General features: G+C 43.2%; 1 protein-coding gene across 2 annotated transcripts; it reads left to right on the top strand.

Annotated features, from left to right (window-relative positions):
* Positions 1-1519: 1519 nt before the first annotated feature.
* dtx2 (deltex 2, E3 ubiquitin ligase) lies at positions 1520-19208 on the top strand. 2 transcript variants are annotated; one of them, XM_071519876.1, is made up of 9 exons: positions 1520-2127; positions 3952-4549; positions 7099-7157; positions 11199-11447; positions 13258-13325; positions 14106-14273; positions 15595-15756; positions 15863-15952; positions 18955-19208. In XM_071519876.1, exons 1-9 carry the CDS (start codon positions 1818-1820, stop codon positions 19189-19191), a joined length of 1941 nt encoding a protein of 646 aa, XP_071375977.1. In that variant the 5' UTR covers positions 1520-1817; the 3' UTR covers positions 19192-19208. The 2 variants fall into 2 exon arrangements, with proteins under 2 accessions (XP_071375977.1, XP_071375979.1); XM_071519878.1 differs by lacking the exon at positions 11199-11447.
* The last annotated feature ends 583 nt before the right edge of the window (positions 19209-19791 follow it).

The following is a 19791-nucleotide window of genomic DNA, read 5'->3' as shown; positions in this document are numbered from 1 at the left end:
AAATATACATAAAATGCTTTTGTCTTTTTGTTTATGTGCAGGGTAAAAAAGGGAATGACCTTTGGGGGAAGAACTTTTGGCTTTTTTTTTACTGAAAGCTTCCTGAAAATTTCATGTAAATACATTTTTAAAATAATTTATGATTTCTTGTTCGTATTGCACAATGCCTGTTGCAAACATACACAGAATATGTGTTCATTATACCTTTAAAAAATCATACCACCCCGACCAAAAATACTAAAACTACACCATTTACATTTTGTCATTTTAAAGACAACTTGAGATCCCATTTATTCAAGCTATTGATTATATGCCTTTTCACGGTTTAAATAGGATGTTCCAATCGTGCTTGGGCATTCATTTAGGATGATGATCAAACTTGTGTCTGAGCTGTCCAGTTCTACTGTGTATTATGCGATTTTAATGAACACCCTCCAGCAAAATGGAATCAAGTATTCAAGGGCATGGCATAAAGATTAGATAGTTCATTATAGTCTTTAATATTCTATATAAGCCATGATAAACCACGCATACCGGAGACTGTGAGCTGTATGTTTTATAGTTGAGCCTGTGTTGTGCAGTTGCCCGTGTAACATACTGTGCAAGCTATATGTATGTAGGTCACACAGTTTAGATGTCAAGGCAAGTCAAGTTTATTTATATGGCCCTTCATCACCAAGCATGTCTCAAAGGACTTTACGGAGAGCGAGCCTACCTAGACCTAACTATTTAACAGTGGATTTGTTTGTAGAGATGAAGATGGGGTTTAGTGTTGCATTTCAGCAACCTACAGTATTAGAAGGGTAAGATTAGATTCAAGCTGGATTGTTATTTTTTCCTTTTTTGTGCTCTACTCCACTGTGAAGAATAAGTAGTGTTATACCTATTCATTTCCAGTTGAGGGCAGCAATACTGCTGGGAGGGATCTTGTCTGCAGGAGAGAAGGAAGAAGAAGAAAGATGCTGCCTTAAAGTGCTCCTTGTAAGCTCCTACTTTTGGGATATGGAGTCGTGAATATGACTTGTCCTGTACTTGATGTATTAAATAATTCACTGAAAACAGAAATATGTGACTAAAAATGAATCAAAGAGTGACAATAGAAATATGTGCCAGTAGGTACTGATGATAATAGAATGACAAACAAATTTCACTGTAATGTAATTAACGATTAACTGTAAATTACCTGAATGAGTGTATAAGAATGAATGTAGACAACAGAGATCAACAACAACTAAAAACTTCCCATATGAACTTTCAAGTTGGGGTCCGCGTACTGTGTGTTTATCTGTGGGTCCGTGACACGAACACGTTTGAGAATGCATCAATAAGCTGGATGCTGGAGAAGAAGAAGAAGAAGAAGAAGAAGAAGAAGAAGAAGAAGAAGAACACGTTTGAGAACCCCAAAGAAATGTACCACATTTCCTGTACTGTTTACCACTTTGTTAGGTTGTTCATAGGCGCTCTTGACGTAATGACAACATTTCCGACAGCACCTGAAGGCAGCAACAGAGGAGGAAGAGGAACCCTGGCAACGATGTTCCTATCGTTACAGCTCAGAGCTAACGTTATCAATTTGTAGCCTAGCATACTGCAGTTTTGAGCTTCGTCAACATGATAAATGCTTATTTGGACTGTTTACCGTTACACGTGGACTCTGCCACTTCCCCAAAAGCTTGTTAACTAACCTATAATGGAATTTTTCAACGAGCCAAGCTAGCCGAGCTAGCCGACCTCTCCTTGTCGTAGCCACGATCAGTTGACTAAGCTAGCTAACCAGAGCGAGTTGTTGTTAGCCAACGTAGGTTAGCTGGCTGAATATGGCGATTGTTTCTGGCTCTTGTGTCAGGGTAAACGGGTCTAGAAATGGCCCCTCTGTGTCAGCTACACCTTCTGGATCAGTTGGACAATCTCAGCCCATGATAGCGGTGTGGGAATGGCAGGATGACCTGGGCTACTGGCGGCCTTACAGCGGCCAAGTGAGCGGCTACATTGAGCGGTGTCTGTCTCCGCGGGGCCAGAGAGGAGGAGGACCCGGCTCAACGAGCATCTGCCTCGGACAATCAGACCCCAGCCTGTCGCCTTATCTCATAGACATACCAAGCTTGAAACAGTTTCGGCAGGATACAGGTACATTTTGGTTAAATTATGTGATATTTTTTACATTTCCTATCTTTTACATCAGTCGTCCATTATGTTGTGATGCCTCGCAAGCTAACTGGTGTTAGGTCGGCTAGCTACTTAACGTTAGCTCACTGTGGCGCTGTTGTTTTGGTCGGAGTGTTTACATTGCTGGAAGCTAACATTAGCCGACTACACTTCATGAAGTTAAGAGAGTCGGACTATCTTAACTAACTTAGATAGCTAGCGGCTAACTTGTTCAAATCACATTGTTGTAGCTTGTCACATTGTTGACCCTAGCAACATCATGCAGTTAGCCTATTTATCCGCTAGCCTGTGGCTAGTAATTTCCTATCCTGCAAGTACAAAATTATTCTGTGCAGCCAGAGTCTTCACTGCTGGGCCAAATTCATGCTCAAAATCCATAAAGCAACATTTCGTTTGGTATAACAGTTGACATTGTGTTTTCTCAGCTTACTCTACATTTAACCACTAACATTGGCTGTCATGAGTAATGAGCCTGTGCCAGCCAGGTTGAGGTTTTTTTTTCCTGTAGTGTACATGACTGACATTATATGCCTAGTCTATACTAATATCATACGTTCAACAACAGCAATCTTAACAATTTAACTACTTCAAGTTGTTCCTAAATACTTTTTGGAGAGGCCTACAGGAGAGCAGATCAATGTGATCTGCTCTCCTGTAGGCCTCTCCAAAAATAATGCATTTTACAGGTGTAGAACTTTGAAGGGAAAATTAAATGAATTTAGGTTTCCTTTAGAATGGACCTCATAAGGGATATTGTCATTTTGGGTGTCAATCTTGCCCTTGTGTTTAATGCAAGCTTTTTAAACAACAGTTTTGCCCCGCATTCCACAGTGTGAACAGGCTTGCTGGCCACAGTAGTTAAATTCTTCACACATCAGCCTCCACTGTGTGACCATTTGCAGTTGGTCTAAACTCTTCGTCTTGTCTCTTGGTTTTATTTAATGGGTAAACATACCATCTCTGTTTTTCTTCCCTCAGCCGCTTATTCTTGTTCTCTGAGTTTTGGTCACTGGTATTTCCGGTTTCCCAAGCTTAGGCTACATTTGCCCCTTTAATCTTCATGCGGTTCCACTGGCACTCAGTGTAAATAAACATATAAAATGAAGCCACAGCGAGCATTTGTATGCAGTGTTATTGTGACTTGCAAAGTGGAAGTTTGTTTTTTGGCCTCCTGCCACCTAGTATATAATGCTATGGAAATGCCTATAATTGTTTCTAATCATATTGAGAGTTTTAACTCCAAATGTCACATCTATGACACTGTAATTGCCCACAAGCCCTTTATCTGATTTTTACTTTCGCTTACAAACTGGTGCATTTAAAGCCGCTCTAGGCAACTTTGCACATTGGCATCTCCCAATGGCAGCAAGAGGTAACTTTGAACTTGAATACCCAGAAATCTTGTAACGTGAGTGACATCAGTAAACTGCACACAGCACGCTCATGTTTACCAACCCGCACAGTCTGTTATCATTTTATAGCAAAAGAAAACCCAAGGGACGAAACGGGAAAAAGATCTGATGTTGGTGAGTCCAGCTTTCTCTGGACAGAGCGCTGCTGTTTAGGAGTTTGTATTTTGGTCTTAAGTGTGGAGCAGAGAAGTGACCATGACCATACCTGACACCAGAATTTCATTTTGGCACTTGAGCGAATTTAAGGGGGGGATGGGACATTCTTCTCAGTTGCAGCACCATTTTGTGATTAATCCTGTGTGTTTTGACCCAAAGATCTGCCAAGTACAACTTCAGTCTAGCTTATTCAGTGAAAATCTCTATTTTGTTTCAGGAAAGACACGATCAGTACGTCGGTCCCTGTTTGCCCAGTCCTCTGGCCTGGGCAGCGGCGTCTACTGGGAGTGGGCCAACGACGAGGGAGGATGGACGCCGTACGAGACTCGAACCTCCATCCTACTGGAGCACAGCTACCAGGCTCGCCAGGGCACGGCCGACTTGAGCCCGCACGGATATAATTACATCGTGGATCTCACATCTCTGGCCCAAGTCAACAAAGCCACGGGCTTCAGACGGCAAGTGCGACGGCAGTGCAACCTCCCCTACCCGCTATCCTCCTCCGGCCCGCCGGCGATCCCCTCTGGCCCCCTGGGCCCCGCCTGCTCCTGCCAGCAGTGTTTGAGCCACAGCAGCACGGGGCCCATGCCCAGCAGATCGCGGCACTCCTTCTCGTCAGGCCACCTGAACCGGCCCAGCCTGCAGGGGACGGCGAGGGCCGCGGCCGCTCACCCCACCTCCGTCTACTCGCCCTACCCAAGGAGACCGCTCTCTGTTGGGGGAATGTCCTGGGGCAGCCCCTGGCCTCCACCGCCCTCTGGTAGTCAACTCTCTGGAGCTCCGCTGACCAGCTCCGCCAGTGCCAATGGGTTAAGGTTGGTATCTGTCATCTGGGTTAGGGTTGTGATTGGGTTTCTCCACTGGGGTCAGGGTTGTCCCAGTATAACACAGGCAGTTTAGAGTTAAAAGACAGAAGCAGTGGCTCATCCTGATGGCATTCCATGTACCCGCAATGTCCTGGGGTTAAAGTGAACTGTGGTAGTATCAGGACTCTGTGAGAGGCGATTGGAGAAGAAGTGTAACAGCAAGATCCAGTGGGAAGAATTTTGGTGTTACACTTGTTCAAACTGAAAGGTTTAATAACATAAAAAAAGCAATTCACTTAACCACACATGAGTGGCAGTCAGAATCTGCTTTGTTCGTGTGCGTTTATGTGCTAACAGTGTGATTTTCAGACCTGTTTCGCCATACAATGGCAGTGATTGGAGAGAGAAAAAACAACAGATAACAGAGAATCACGGATTTTGGGGTTATAACATGGAGGAAGCTACACAACCCAAGATACTACCAAAGTTCAACATCACTTAAAGTCCGGCTTGGGACTGTTGTCACATGTCGTCTGTCCCTCTCCCCCCTCTCTTTCCCGTTTCTCTCCACTGTGAACTATCCAATAAAGCAGAAATGCCAAAAATAATTTGGATCTCCAGCAGTGGTATAATGTTTGTTTTGGCTCTTCTGCAGCATCGGTTCACACTAGTAGAAAAGCCCTGGGGACTTTCACATCAACACATTCAGTCTATGACTCCCATCTGTGTCACTTCCAGCCTCCATTCTCGCCTATTCTATTTCTAACAGCATAAAAAACAACTTGCATAGACACACTGCTTGCTTGAGTTTCGTAGTGAATGTGCCATTCAAACACAATTTCTGCTGGCTCTAATCTTATTCCATAAGTTTCATTTTGCCCACTCTCAGCCACCAGAAATAAATAACAACGCAATGCTGAATATTTCCCCATAGGACACACTAATATTAGCGTTATACGGTCTTGTTTGATACATTCATCCTTTTCATTTTTGCAGTGTAATAGTAATGTTATGCATGTTGTTTGCGATGCTATTAAAAATAGAGGGTCTCTTGCAAAAAAAATTTTTAGCACGTAAGAATGTCAACTTATTGTTTGAGCTTATTTCACAACATGCATATGCTGCATGCTAGTACTAGTAGACGCTTGAAAAAATGGTCTAAAAATGAAAGGGAAAGAAGAGCTGTGTGATTTTAGTGGTGGTAACTTTCCATTCATTGTTGCAGCACTAGTAGTGCATTAGGATGCCAGGTATGCCACCCAAAGCTTCCTTTGGTCAGTCAGTAGGTTAGCTGATGTCAAGGCAGCCTCATTATATCAGTGACACATTTCCTCCCATTGTTTTTCCATGTGCTCCCAGTTGGCTCGTAGCTGAAAAACGAGGGTAAAAAATGCACATAGCATAGTACTTACATTTAGGTTATTTGACACTTGTTTTACATGTCTCCATGTTTTTGTCAAGCACGTTTTTTGTCTATAGTAGTGTTCTCTGTGTGGTTATGGTGAACAAGCTTTTACCAATTGTTATATTGATACAGGTAGACTATTTTGGTGTCTTGATCTACATATTTTTGGCTTTTAGGGCTGATTTCCGATCTCATTTAAATGGAATTGACTGAGATTGTTTCATGTAGCAATGCGGTCAGAACTCAAACTCAAAGTCCTGAAATGTGACTGTGTGAGTTTTAGGCATGGAAGTAGAATTTATGTAGGCCCGAATCAGGCTATTGAAAACTGACACAGCCTAATCTAGTTTCTTTTTGGGCTAGAAAAGCTATGAGAAAAAAAACAAACCCTGATAATTGTTAATCATGCTATGACATTGCAATGATTTTTCCTTAAGCCTACAAAACAGGTTGTACCGTAAACAAAGTAACAGTTTCTGCCATCTCTCCCACATTTTTATTATTTGGCCTAAGGCGTCTGCTAAACCCTAACCCAGACAAGCAAGACTAAATTCTAAACATGGGTTTTGGTGAGCCTTTCACTTACCTGCTATTCTCGACGGGGGAAAAGAATTGCTTGCAACGCTGAAACCTGTTAGTGTAATAGCAGCTCTGTTCTTGCTGGAGTTAAAAACAATAGAGAAACACTGCTGCCTTTAGAGGTATAATCCATCACTGCTAAAAAGAAGCAGAGGATGAATGTATCAAATATTTCTTTTGAATGCAAATATTAGAATGTTTTATGTGGGCAGTTTTAACAGTGCTTTATTACTGTTTTTTTGTGTCTGAGAGTAGGAAAAATGTTAAAAAATGAAAAATGTAAGGGATCAAACACCAGTAATGGCTGATAGATTCTGCCTCCTTTTTGCAGTAATTGCACTTCTCAAGCAAGCGATTTGTTTTCAGGTTTCTTTTTCGAGGAATAGAATGGGACAGACTAGAGTGTGAAAGTGAGACATGTAAAAATTTGCTTGTCAACCTGCTTAAATAGGGCGATTCAGTCAAGCAGATCCAAAATTGAAATTCCAAATTGTCCTCGTTTGTTTTCTTCCTGGTGATCACTGCTGCTGTGTTTACTGACTGTGTGTCAACGTCCTTGTTTCCTGTCCCGCAGTGTTCCTTCCATCTCTGTCCAGCTGAATGGATCCACCAGCGTGAGCTCTGCCCTGGCAGGTAAACGGGTCGCTAACCATCCATCCTGAATGTTACCTTCACTGTTTCTGCTCACTCTAGTCTGCACCTCCTCTTTGAATCGGCCGCAGGTTTTATTCAGTGTGATTTTTTATTTTTTTTTTATTTTTTATATGTTAACGGTACACTGTGCCAGTTCTCTGCATTTGTCTTGTGAGTGTCAGTCTGTTTAGGAGTAACATGCCACAGAAAGGCTTACACAAATGAAGGAGTTGAGGGAGAAAATGCACACATCCCAAACCTCAAGTGAACTCGAGCTGCGTAAAAACCCAAAACAACGGGGATAAAGATGTCCCCATATCGATTACACCGCCGCAGAGTAAAGCACACACTCCACACAGGCTTGGTGTTTTTATCGAGAGCCTGCACTAACACCCTCAGGCAGTAAAGTCCAAAGCATCGGGGCCCCGATTGCAAAAAGCATGATCACCTTTAGTTTTCGGTCTAGACATTGTGAGAGACAATTGTCAGTGGATTCATTTTTTGTCCCACAGCTCCACCAGGCACTTGGTTTTCGTTTGATGGTCTCAAGGTTAAACGCTTAACAACACTCCAAATAAGAGGCACGACTAACACAACGCACCTCCGAAAAATTCATAAACGAGTATATTATCGCTGCCAATACTGAATGTTTCATGACCGCAAAGGACAACAAAAGAGAGCGACCACATTTAATGAGTCGAGCTGGCGTAACCTTGGTGGCCACAGCACCACCCGTTGGAGTATTGTTTGGTTTTACAAAGCACTTATATTCCAAACGGTTAAGAATTTTTATCTTTCAGCATAGAGCAACTTATATTCAACTTGCATAACTCCTTCAAATGAAGCATCACAGGGCATAAAGTTTTAGTTAAACGTTTTTAAAGCGGCAGTACCCTATATATGGTGGTAATTAGGGGCAGGGAAAAAAATCAATTCACTTAAGTATCACGATTTTAGACTAGAGATGGTCAGCAGCTCCAGAACCGGGGAGCAGTGCGTATTTAAGACACAGACATCCGTGGCCCACGAAGAGTTAACCAAAAAGCTCATAAATCTCAGAAAGACTAACAGACATGTGATGTGCATTGTTTTTGGAAATATGACTAATGATATACAGTCTCTAGAAGTGTATGATTCAACTTTTTCCCCATGGTCTAGTGTTAAAAAAGCAAACAAAAATCGCAATAAATTGTAATATCGAATCGCAATAACTTGTAGAATCGCAATACATATCGAATCGGCACCCAAGTATCGCGATAGTATCGAATCGGGAGATAAGCATATCGTCCCAGCCCTAGTGGTAATGAGCTAGAGTTGTTTGTGATCTAGTATGATTCTTCATGTGCATTTCTATTTGAAATTCAGTTTCATGATGTATTTCTTGTGGGGTTTTAAAAAATTGTTAATGGAGTAGTTTACTAGATTTTTATATTAGCTCAAGATGGAGGACAACTTACTCTAATGAGAATTGATGTGAAAAATTAAAAATGGGAAAAAAAGTATCTTATTAAATACATTCAATGTTGAAATTATAAGTGATAACAGCATTTGAGTAAATCATGATAACGGCACTCAAATTGTCTGTGCCATGGTTTGAAGTTGGTTCTGTAAGAAGCACTGTTGTATTCTCCATGCACCAAGTTGTTTGTGCATTATCATGACATTTATTTTAAATTGCAGCATAAAGGACCATTTTATTTTCTAATATCACACTTTGCAGGCTGTATATTATTGTCATGAAATGGCAAAACTGAGGTGAAGTGAGCATTCACTGTTTTATTTTACTGCCATACGCCGCTGAAAATGATAATTCTGCAAGCTGCATGTTATTTGGCTGTGACAAGCTGGCTGAATCAATACAGTCAGCTTGGAGAGAGCGAGAAGACCATGACCTCAATCCTGAGGAACGCGCCAAACCGAGACAACACCACTGAAATTCCACAAAGAGAACTTTGAAAAGATGAGGTAACGATTAAAGGTCACGCATGTGGTTTCTTCTCCAAATATATCAGTCACATCAATGATCATCAGTGCTGCATTTTATAGCTTTTGGGTATTTCATTATTTTTCCTCTCTACTGTTTGATACATAACTCCTACCACCTACCATAATGGGTGTTTTTGTTTGGATATAAGCCTGGGATCTGTCAGATTGGACCAAATGAGCGCACAGAACGGTTCATACTGGCATCTGTAATGGAGACAGTTGCAATTCAAATTGTTGACTTTGATGTAAAGAAAGGAGTAGAAGCTATGTGTAAAATGTTCAGAATTGCTTCGACCTAGATGAGATGATGATGACAATATTAATACACACAAACAGACAAGTTTTGTGGCTAATTGTTAAGTTTATCAGAAAAGACAAGACTGGATTTGAACCCCTGATCTTCCACATGCTTAACCTGCTGAGCCAAACTCCTGTTATGGTTTTACTGAGGAGAAACTAACCAAAGGGAGAGATATTGTGATTCTGCAGCCTATTACTGACAGCTCCAACCACTTAACCACATACAACTTTATAGTGCTGTCCATTAACAAATAAATCAATACTAAATCACATGGGGTAGAAAATTGCTGCTGCACTCCCCTCTATTCATGATGACAGCTGATGCCAAACACCTGCTTTGACATCACTGACTGGGGTGTGGCCAGAAATACAACATGCTTCACTGTTTCAACCCATTGAGAGTTTTCTACAATATGTGATTTGGTTGTTTTGCTCTTTCATGAAACTTAGCGATCCCTTACACTATTACCTGTTTTTATCAGCTGGCTATTCATGACTTGGTGGCGGCAGGTCGGGGACGTCCACTCACAATCTTCAAGTTCTGTCATGGTCCCACCTCTATGCCTAGGAGGAGTTGTGAAAAAAAGTGATTTAAAAAATGGCGGACATTGAAAGTGATACATGAGTTGGACTCAGCGCCTTCCAAAGAATCTACGGACACAAGAATTTTCTCGACAAACAGTTCACAGGTTATTGGCCAAAATGTAAAGTTGCTTGTTATAGCGCCATCATGCGGCTAATATGCATGGGCTGCCTTGCCTGAGTAGTGAGGGGGGGGGGCATAGGAACCCACCTGCCAAATATGGTTGCTGTAAGACGTTCAGTTTCTGAGCTGCAGACACTTTTAGTAGAGAAAAAGAAGAAAGAATTCCAGCAAATACAATAGGGTTCCAGTACCTTGGACCCCTAAAACTAGGAAGCTTGAACCATGAATGCTGATGCTGAAATAGCAGCCTAAATTCCTCAAGCAGGATTATTCAGTCTAGAGGTCCTAATGGTAAAATCAACTTTATTCTCGAGTCTAAGCTAAGGGAAAGTCAGAATGGATCGTTTTATTCTCGAGTCTAGGCTGAGGGACAGTCAGAATGGATCGTTTTATTCTCGAGTCTAGGCTGAGGGACAGTCAGAATCACTTTTATTCTCGAGTCTAAGCTGAAGGACAGTCAGAATCACTTTTATTCTCGAGTCTAGGCTGAGGGACAGTCAGAATCACTTTTATTCTCGAGTCTAGGCTGAGGGACAGTCAGAATCACTTTTATTCTCGAGTCTAGGCTGAGGGACAGTCAGAATCACTTTTATTCTCGAGTCTAGGCTGAGGGACAGTCAGAATCACTTTTATTCTCGAGTCTAGGCTGAGGGACAGTCAGAATCACTTTTATTCTCGAGTCTAGGCTGAGGGACAGTCAGAATCACTTTTATTCTCGAGTCTAGGCTGAGGGACAGTCAGAATCACTTTTATTCTCGAGTCTAGGCTGAGGGACAGTCGGAAGGACTCTGGCTCATAGGCAACTAAGATGTCTGCAGTATAGCTGGGGCCCAGACCTAGCCATGCTTTAAACACAATCAGTCAAATCTTGATTTGAAATTACTTGATCCTATGCCTGCGGTGGAAGCATGAATTGCTGCTACATTTCTCATACTTTTGATTTGTTCCTCCCTGCTTCTCCTTCCTGCATATCTCCACTGGCTCTCCACCCTTACCTGCCCCACTCCGCCCCGCCCCCACCCCACCCCACCCACCCCACCCCACTCCAGGCATGGCCTCCATTTTGATGTCAGCAGTGGGACTCGGCGTGCACTTCACCAGTGCCCCCCTCCCTCAACAGCAACCGCAGCCACAGCCACAGCAACAGCAACAGCAGCAGCAACAACAGCAGCAGCAGCAGCAACCTGCTCCTTTCTCTCTTCCTCCTCCTCTCCTTCCCCCACCCAGCAGGCCCAGCAAGGCCCACAGCAGCAACAGCAGCAGTTCAGTTAGGAGGGCAAAGAGGCAGCACAGGAGAGGTAGCTACCACGCCACCATCCGCCATCCCTTCCTCCTCTGCCTCCTCTCTCCGCCTGACATGCACCCCGCCGCATGAGGAACATTTCACCCCGCGTCAATTCACATTCATCCATCTCCATGTGCCGTGCATAGGGCGTGTTCGCACCATTCCGCTTTTCTTTTGTAGAAAACACGCCGCCTCCGCTGCATTTTTGCGCTGATAACGTAGGACGGGTTGTGCAACTCGGTGCAAATAGTGAGATGAGATATCCAACATGCTCCAAACTGACTGAGTAACCGCTGCTACCAACTCTACTTTCTCCAATGGGATGGTTGTTGTTGTCGTAAGCTGTCAGCTGCTTACCTACCATGAAACCCCGCCTCTCCTGTGCTGTTATTGGTCAGCTCTCGGAAAAAGTGCTTCTCCAAAAAGTTAAGCTTTTCTCAACTTTAGAAAGCGCTGGCACAGTGGACCCTTTCTATCCGTCTTGCGGCTACTCTCCATTCGTTTTAATATAAAAAAGGCGCTGGAAGTTTTAATAAAAAATGAGTGGAATAGTGTGAACACTGTCTTAGGGAATATATAAAGCTAGCCTTAGAATATATAACTTGAGTACACAGCCATCAACCCAAGAAGTCTAGTCGCCAGAAGGCCATTCGTTTTCTACCTTTTCTAGTGCAGAAAAGTTGGCCGCAGCTGTTGGATGACATCACCCATCAGCAGCCAATCACATACCAGCATTGCCATATGTCCCACCTGCCACTGCTACACTACTAGCTCAAATCTGCCATCGGACAATAGCACGACATAGTGGTTTCTACTGGTCTGAACTCAGTAATGTGTTATGTGTAGCCACTATAGTCAGAGTCATAGCTGGAGTATTTTAAGGGGATTTTCTTGTAGATAATAAGGTGTGATGACAGTCTGAAGACCCTTAACCAAAAAAAAAAAAAGAACTCTGCAAATTTGAATGGCCTCCCATATTTTCATGCTCATCTGTGTATTAAGCTTCATTTCACCGCTGCTTCTTAATTTCTGCCCGAATACATTTTCCATATCTGCATCATCATGAACTCGCATTACATTTCTTTCTTCCAATCTCACAGTCTGCCACTTCTTAACTTGAATAACACTGCACTCGAAAATAACAGGGGACCCGGGGGCCGACATCGGAAAACAAGCGCTCATGCCCGGAAACTGAACAGTGCATTAATTTTTCTTATTTCTCAGGTGGGGGACTTGAGTGGGTGGGTGGGGGGTGGGGGGGGGGGGGGGGAAGCCAACCTCCCATGTCTTTGCAGGAATCTAGAATTAAATAGAGCTGTCTTGTGTAATCAACTCAAAATGACACCCGAGGATGAATGTTTACTTCCCTCGCAGCATCTTGTTCCCCAACAGACTTGACACTCACATGTGTGTATGTGAGAGAGAGAGAGAGAGAGAGAGAGAGAGAGAGAGAGAGGGAGAGAGAGGGAGAGACTGGTAGTGATATGTGATTAGCAGTCAGTGTCGGCACTCATCGCTCACCCTGCCCATAGCGGTCACACGTTATCGCTGTATGAATCATTCCCCTCAACATGCATTCAGTCTGGAGATGGACATTTTGCACATTTTTAGTGGAGCCAGGAAGTCGCCCTAATTCTTGACTGAATATCAAATAGCAAACTACTTCGATATCGTGAAGAAAATCCCATTTCATCTCATCTCAGCAGAGTCTCTCGTCTGATTGTGTGGCTTTTTTTTGGTACGGTCACCTCGTCACGTTAGCATCAGTTCTTTTCCCGCTCGTTCGTTCCTCATCGTGTCTTCTCCTTTTCCCCCCCTTTTAGCCTCCGCTCAGAGACCCGAGGAGGTGATTCAGCGCTACATGCAGGAAGTGGCGGTGGCACCGGATGAGGTAGAAGTTTTAGCGTCACGTATTTTTTCTTATTTTAAACCTAAACGAAATAAAAGTGGGGGTTTTTTTGGGGTTGGTTCCGATCACCGGTCCAATCGCTGATTAAAATGATGTGTTCAACATGGATAAACGTGTACAAGCATCAGTGAAATTTCAATATAGCACTTTGTTTAATAGATTGTTCTCATGGCTATAAGAATGATATTGCTGGCCTAACCATGTGGAATGAAACGAGTTTTTATTCAAACAGTTATTACACGTGTGCTTTATGCCGCTGGGCAGCTCATAAAAAAGGTTTTCATCGAGGCAGCACAGGCTACGCCTTCTGTCCAGCGCATTAAACTGTCTGTAATCATATAGGCTATGAAATTCATAACACAGTGTCACAAATGAATGTACTGTATGTAAGCTGTCGGTGTTAATTAACAGTTGAAAATAGTGAATACAATGATCAATCACACTCAAAGCGCTCTGTTCAGAAAGGAGTGAACGGAAAGGACCAAGTTACTCTGAAATTTAAAAACAGTAAGGCCACTTAAAGAAGAGTTGGGCCCATTTTCTATTTAAAAAAAAACAACAAAATATATTCAATTACTGTCAAATGGCACATAACAAATACACCTATGAAGTAATCGGACATTTCAAATGGTGATCGGCTGATGCTCTATTTAGAATGCCTTTCGATCGGTGCATCCCTAGTCTGTTGACTTAACTCTATAGTGTTATTCAGTCAATAATTGTGATACAAACACCTAAACATATTGCCCGTGTCACCCTCAGGACTGTATAATCTGCATGGATCATCTGTCCAATCCGTCCGGCTACGAGACGGTGTTGTCAGACGACGGCGGCCAGAGCATCCTGCCAGACAAAGTGGGCAAATTCATCAAGTGTGGACACACCTTGCATATGGTCTGCATGCTGGCCATGTACAACAACGGAACCAAGGTACAAAAAAAAAACTCGACAAACTCATACTCCACAGAAATGGACAATCAGAAATGGAGTCATGTTCACAGATATTTTACGGTTTGACTCTGAGACCGAGGTCATTAGTAGTCCAAACTCATTAACAAAAAAACATGGGGTTTTACATGTTCATTTATAAATCAAGTGCCCGGAACTCACTTTAATGGGGCAGTGGGGTGGTCCTTTAATGAAAGAACCAAATGACCCAAGTTGAAGCCCATGTGACATCAATCATCCACCCTGCTTAAGTGTCCTAGAGGAAGACACTGAATCCCCATCAGCTCCAGGGCTGCTGTGCTGTAGCTCAGTGATTCTCAACCTTTTTCATATCAAGGACCCCTAATTTAGTCCACATTAGGGCCACGGACCCCCATTTGATGAGATTTTGTCTCTCGGACCCAAATCTGAGAGTATAATTTTATTGTCAGATATGATTTTGTCCAGAATTCCATGACTGTCTGTACTGTAGGTAGAGAGATAACAGTGAAACTATGATCAAAATAGTCATAATGACAAAATAATGAAGTTTAACAATTCATAAATTTGCTGGGGACCCCCTGGAATGCCCTCAAGGACCCCTGGTGGTCCCCGGACCCCACGTTGAGAACCACTGCTGTAGCTGAGCCGGACCTCTGACCTCCCTGTGGAGGAGGTGAAATGACAATTCCCATTCTTGGGCCTTATTCTCCTACTTTTTGCCATCATGACGATTGTGTTCAAAATGTCATCACTCACTTCACTGCAGGGCTTTACGTGCCTCCAGTTTGCTGCTCTCCAATACACACTGAAAGGGCCAAAGCAAAACAGAGAGAGACTATTTACTCTTATTTCTGGTATTCATGCTGTTTGTGAGTGTTCACGAATGCAGAATGAACTGTCTATGGTGAGATCTAAGATTTTGTGTAGGAGTGGATATTTCCTTTTAAGTGTCTGGCAAGTCAAATCAACAGCAAAACAAATATTTCCAGCATTAAAAAAAACATATTCAGGTATATTTTTTTTGCCCAGTTCTGTAAATATGCTCTTTCATGCTCAGAATATTCAATTGTCCCTTAAGGGGGAATGTGGTTTGCAGGCCGAATTTAAAGTAAACCGCATAACAAATTACCATATCACATACCATATATGAAAACATTAAGAAAGCGCCAGTAAATAAGACCAGAGGTAAAAGTCGATAAGTGACAAAAAGAAGGGAAGGAAAAACAAAAACTCTTACCAGTGGAGGAATGAATATTTAATCAGCAGTGGTTGGCATCGATCGGTCCAGTTCAAGTGGCTTTTCTGGTTGTGTTCTCCCCAGGACGGGAGCCTGCAGTGCCCCTCGTGTAAGACAATCTACGGAGAGAAGACCGGCACCCAGCCCAAAGGCAAGATGGAAATATACAGCATCGCCCAGTCGCTGCCGGGCCACCCAGACTGTGGCACCATCCAGATCATCTACAGCATACCGCCTGGAATACAGGTACCTCACATCTTACTGGATTATTTCATAGTCCCTTCTCTGTTCTCTAATATTGAGTTAAACATCTTTCTATGTATGGTTCAATCGGTTTGTCTCCCTTCTCCAGGGTCCGGAGCACCCCAACCCGGGACAGCCATACACCTGCAGAGGCTTCCCTCGCTTCTGCTTTCTACCAGACAACGACAAGGGCAGGAAGGTAAAAAAAAAAAAGCAAAACATTCCCCATCGCTCAGCTGCTGGGCCTTGACAGCGCCAGTGCACACACACACACACACACTCTCTCCAGCTAAAAACAGTTCATCTGTCACACTGCAGCTATAACAGCTGAGAGATTTAAGCTGCAGATGCACCATCCAAAATAACAGAGACGTCTTCTGTACCTCTTACAATATAAATACGTGTATAGAAATTGCTCATTACCTTTGGTTCCTAGGTGCGAGAACAGAGCAGGAATACACAACGATGAACATATTCTACCGCACACCCAAAGGCTTCAGACCCGATTCATATTTAAATATGTTTAACGTATCCGAACAGCTGCAACACGATCACGTCGGGGGCGAGCAACATGTTTTCGCTGCCAGGCAAACCCCGATGACCCAAATATGAACCGGCTCTGAAGGGCTTTCGTTGTGTTCCATCGTGGCCGATTGCCTTTTATTTATTTGTCCTTCACAACAAACAACATCAGGCTCTTCAAAAGGGGCGGTGTTGAGCCGTAGGTACGATCCTATTAATGTTCAGTGGTTTTGGTGCAGCAAATGGCTTCAGGTGTGGTATCTCAGTCCTGCACAGATGGCTGAATAAGCAAAGAAATGTGTGTATGTAATTGTTTTTTTTATTTTAGTATTTCACAACAAGATGATTCTGATGTGTGGCTGTGCTGTCTTTGGAACTACTATCCTGGTAATAAAGGCCTGTTATGTGATATGAATTAAAGGGACATCAACTCATCTTTAACTTTTAGCGACCTCTATTGGCGACCAGTAGAAATTACAACAACATTGACAGAACTTATCTCCACCTATACAAGTCTCTGGCACAGTGACGACGGCCTCTAATTGACAATAAAGTCACAGTTCACAACAGATGATTAAGCTAGCTAATTAGAGTATAGATCCAACTGAAACATCTAGTGAAGAGGTGATATATCACCATGCAAACTACTGGAATAACAAAACTGCTTTGTCATTTTGTTCTTTAGCTTGAGTTAGCCTAGTTGGTTTCATGTACAATTTCCACTGATCAATGAGATTGGCCAAATGGAAACAACATGTGTGCAGTCCTAGTGACTCAGCTGTACTGAAGCATGTGATACAACAGGCCATGGACGTAACCTGTCACTCACCGGTTAGAAACAGCTTCCATTTTTAGTAACACCTGACTACAGACATTGCAAGTAGAACACTGTTTGATCACAGAGGTTCTGATGTCCTGAAATAGAGAGAAGACGGGATGGAAAAGTTGAGACGGGGGAACCAAGGTGGATTCAGGATTTGCTTCTGAATGACAAAATAGGATTTCTCTTACGTTTGCAATGCTGCCCTTGAATCTCCAAAATTGCCAGCATACACCTCTATTACTCCTTTTCTTTTTTTGCGCATCACATTCTAACAGGATTGGCGTATGTCACTCATCAAATTAACATGAAGAAAACGTCTCATTGTGTGATGCTTACAAAGTTACATTGTTTCCATGGTGTATTTCTATTTCATTTCCTGCTTGCTGGTAACTGCAGCTGTTCACTTTCAGTTTCCATAAATAGTCCTTGATGTAATTCGCTAATGGAAAATCAGATTAAATTATTCTAATTCCTCTGTAATTGTATTACTGTAGATCCTCTATGCTCCTTTTTTTCTCTGCCTCAGACACACTTCCATCATCAGAATCCCTGGTGTTATTTTCCCTGTACAACATGGACGTGAGATGATCAAAATATCCCAAATGTGACACCTAGCCTGTCTGTATTTTTACCTTTTGCATAAAGCACAGGTGAAAGACGCTTTCAGTAGTTGACATTTTGGGCATTATATTCCTGCTGTTCAGACAGGACAACTAGGGTTCATTTTGACCTGTCATTTTCCATCATGCTGATCAATTCGAACTAAAATCTCATCCATTTAGTAGGCCGATGAGTGAGCTGGCCGTGCTGGACACTGACACAATCCATCGTGGCAACCCCAGCAGTCAAAAAAACGTTCTCAAAAGCACAGACATTTCATATTCCACACTGAGAAACCCAGTGGCTACATTTACATGCATGGAGTAACCCGGCTATTGGCCAGAGGAACCATTTAGTATGGGAGTCAGCCAGGTTACTCATAATCACTATGAGTTTACCTGGTTGGTGTTATGATGTTTACATGCATCGACCCAAAAAGCACCAAGGCACTATGGACGAATATTTGCCCGATGTGAGGATGTGGAGGGAACATTTCAGGCTCATGGCCAACCTTATTTTTTATTAATTGAGTATATGGACAGGATTGTATTGATCCATTTGAAGTGCAACGTACCGCGGTTACCATGAATTCATTCATCAGGCTGGAAGTACATCACTCTATAGTGGTGAAATGGATGGGATGTTCGCAAGAATCGATCAGCCTGATGGCAAGTGATGGGAAAGTAAGGTTGAAAATATCCGGAATTCTGCTTTAACACTGACATTACATTTAAGGTCTTAGAGTCGGAGTACCAAAGGCCAGTTTGACTCTTCGATCGTTGTGAAATTGATATGGTCTTCCGATCTGACCAGTGATCCTAGATCGTCCTGATAGTAGATCGACCTTTCACTCTTTCTGCCATCTGCCATCGCCAGAAACTCTTCAGCTTTATCTACGTGTGCAGGAAGAACAGCGGCCACCTTCCTTTGTGCCTTTCCCGCCAAATCTGACCTGGTGCCACACAATGTACAACACAGTACAGAGGCTGGTAGAGGCTTATACACTTATACTAATGTCTCAAAATGAACATGGTAATGATTTATTGATGGTAAAATGTTGTACATCGCACCTTTTTAAGGGAATTGAAAGATTAATGCCAAACTGCCATAGTGGTCAAATGTTAACTGACGTCAAGGTATTTCCGTGTTAGACTATCTTCAACTCCTCAAGTGTGTTGAGTAATGACTCCAACCTAATCACTAAACGCAGCACAGATCCCTAACCATCGCTCCCTCCCTCCCTCCCTCCTGGACAGGTCCTGGAGCTGCTGAAGGTGGCCTGGATGCGGCGCCTCATCTTCACCGTGGGGACGTCCAGCACCACCGGCGAGCCCGACACGGTGGTGTGGAACGAGATCCACCACAAGACCGAGATGATGTCCAACCTGTCCGGCCACGGCTACCCCGACCCCAACTACCTGGACAACGTCCTCTCGGAGCTGGCCTCTCAGGGCGTGACCGAGGACTGCCTCAAACCGCCGGGCGGCAGCTAGGCCCCCCCCCGAGCGGCGGGGGCTGCCGGGACCGTCCCGCACCTGACGAATTTCAAAACGATTACACCATCGAATTCACATCCGCCTCTCCGCTCCGGTGGTCTTACTGCATTTTAGGTCTTTTAAGTCGAGGTCAGTGTCGCACCAAGTCTCCTTCCCGCTATAGGTGCGGAGGGTAAAAGTGAGCTGAATACAAGTCTTGAAGCTTCTTTACGGAACTGATTCACTGGAAAAGGTGCGGCGCAGTGATCGGTGAAAATTTATTCTAACGCGTTAACCTGAGTTTACGCGCCAGTACATTCCTGCTCGTCTCGTATTCCAGGACATTGAAACTGTGAGTACAAATGACAACGGGGGCTCCTTTCTGACTCTGAGCTTGATTTTCTGTACCTCCGTGCTGTTTTATTCCATCAAGAGCCTCACTTGTATCCCTTTGTGCGGGCACCATGAAAATGGCAGCTTACATCGGGGGATGAAAAAAAAAAAAAAAAATCTCATTAAGCACTTTAGTTCTTACAGTGCATTTAGTTGACAAGATTTGTGATTTCCAGGTTTAAGGGCAGTTGACTTGTTTTCCAATTGGTAACTTATGCAATTCAA

The sequence above is a fragment of the Centroberyx affinis genome, unplaced genomic scaffold (genome assembly GCF_046629955.1).
Source record: "Centroberyx affinis isolate AG114_WGS23_722 - 3 ecotype Tasmania unplaced genomic scaffold, CSIRO-AGI_Caff_v1 ptg000747l_1, whole genome shotgun sequence".
NCBI lineage: Eukaryota > Metazoa > Chordata > Actinopteri > Beryciformes > Berycidae > Centroberyx > Centroberyx affinis.
The sequence above is the reverse complement of the archived record's forward strand: the minus strand, read 5'-3'. Positions and strand labels throughout refer to the sequence as shown.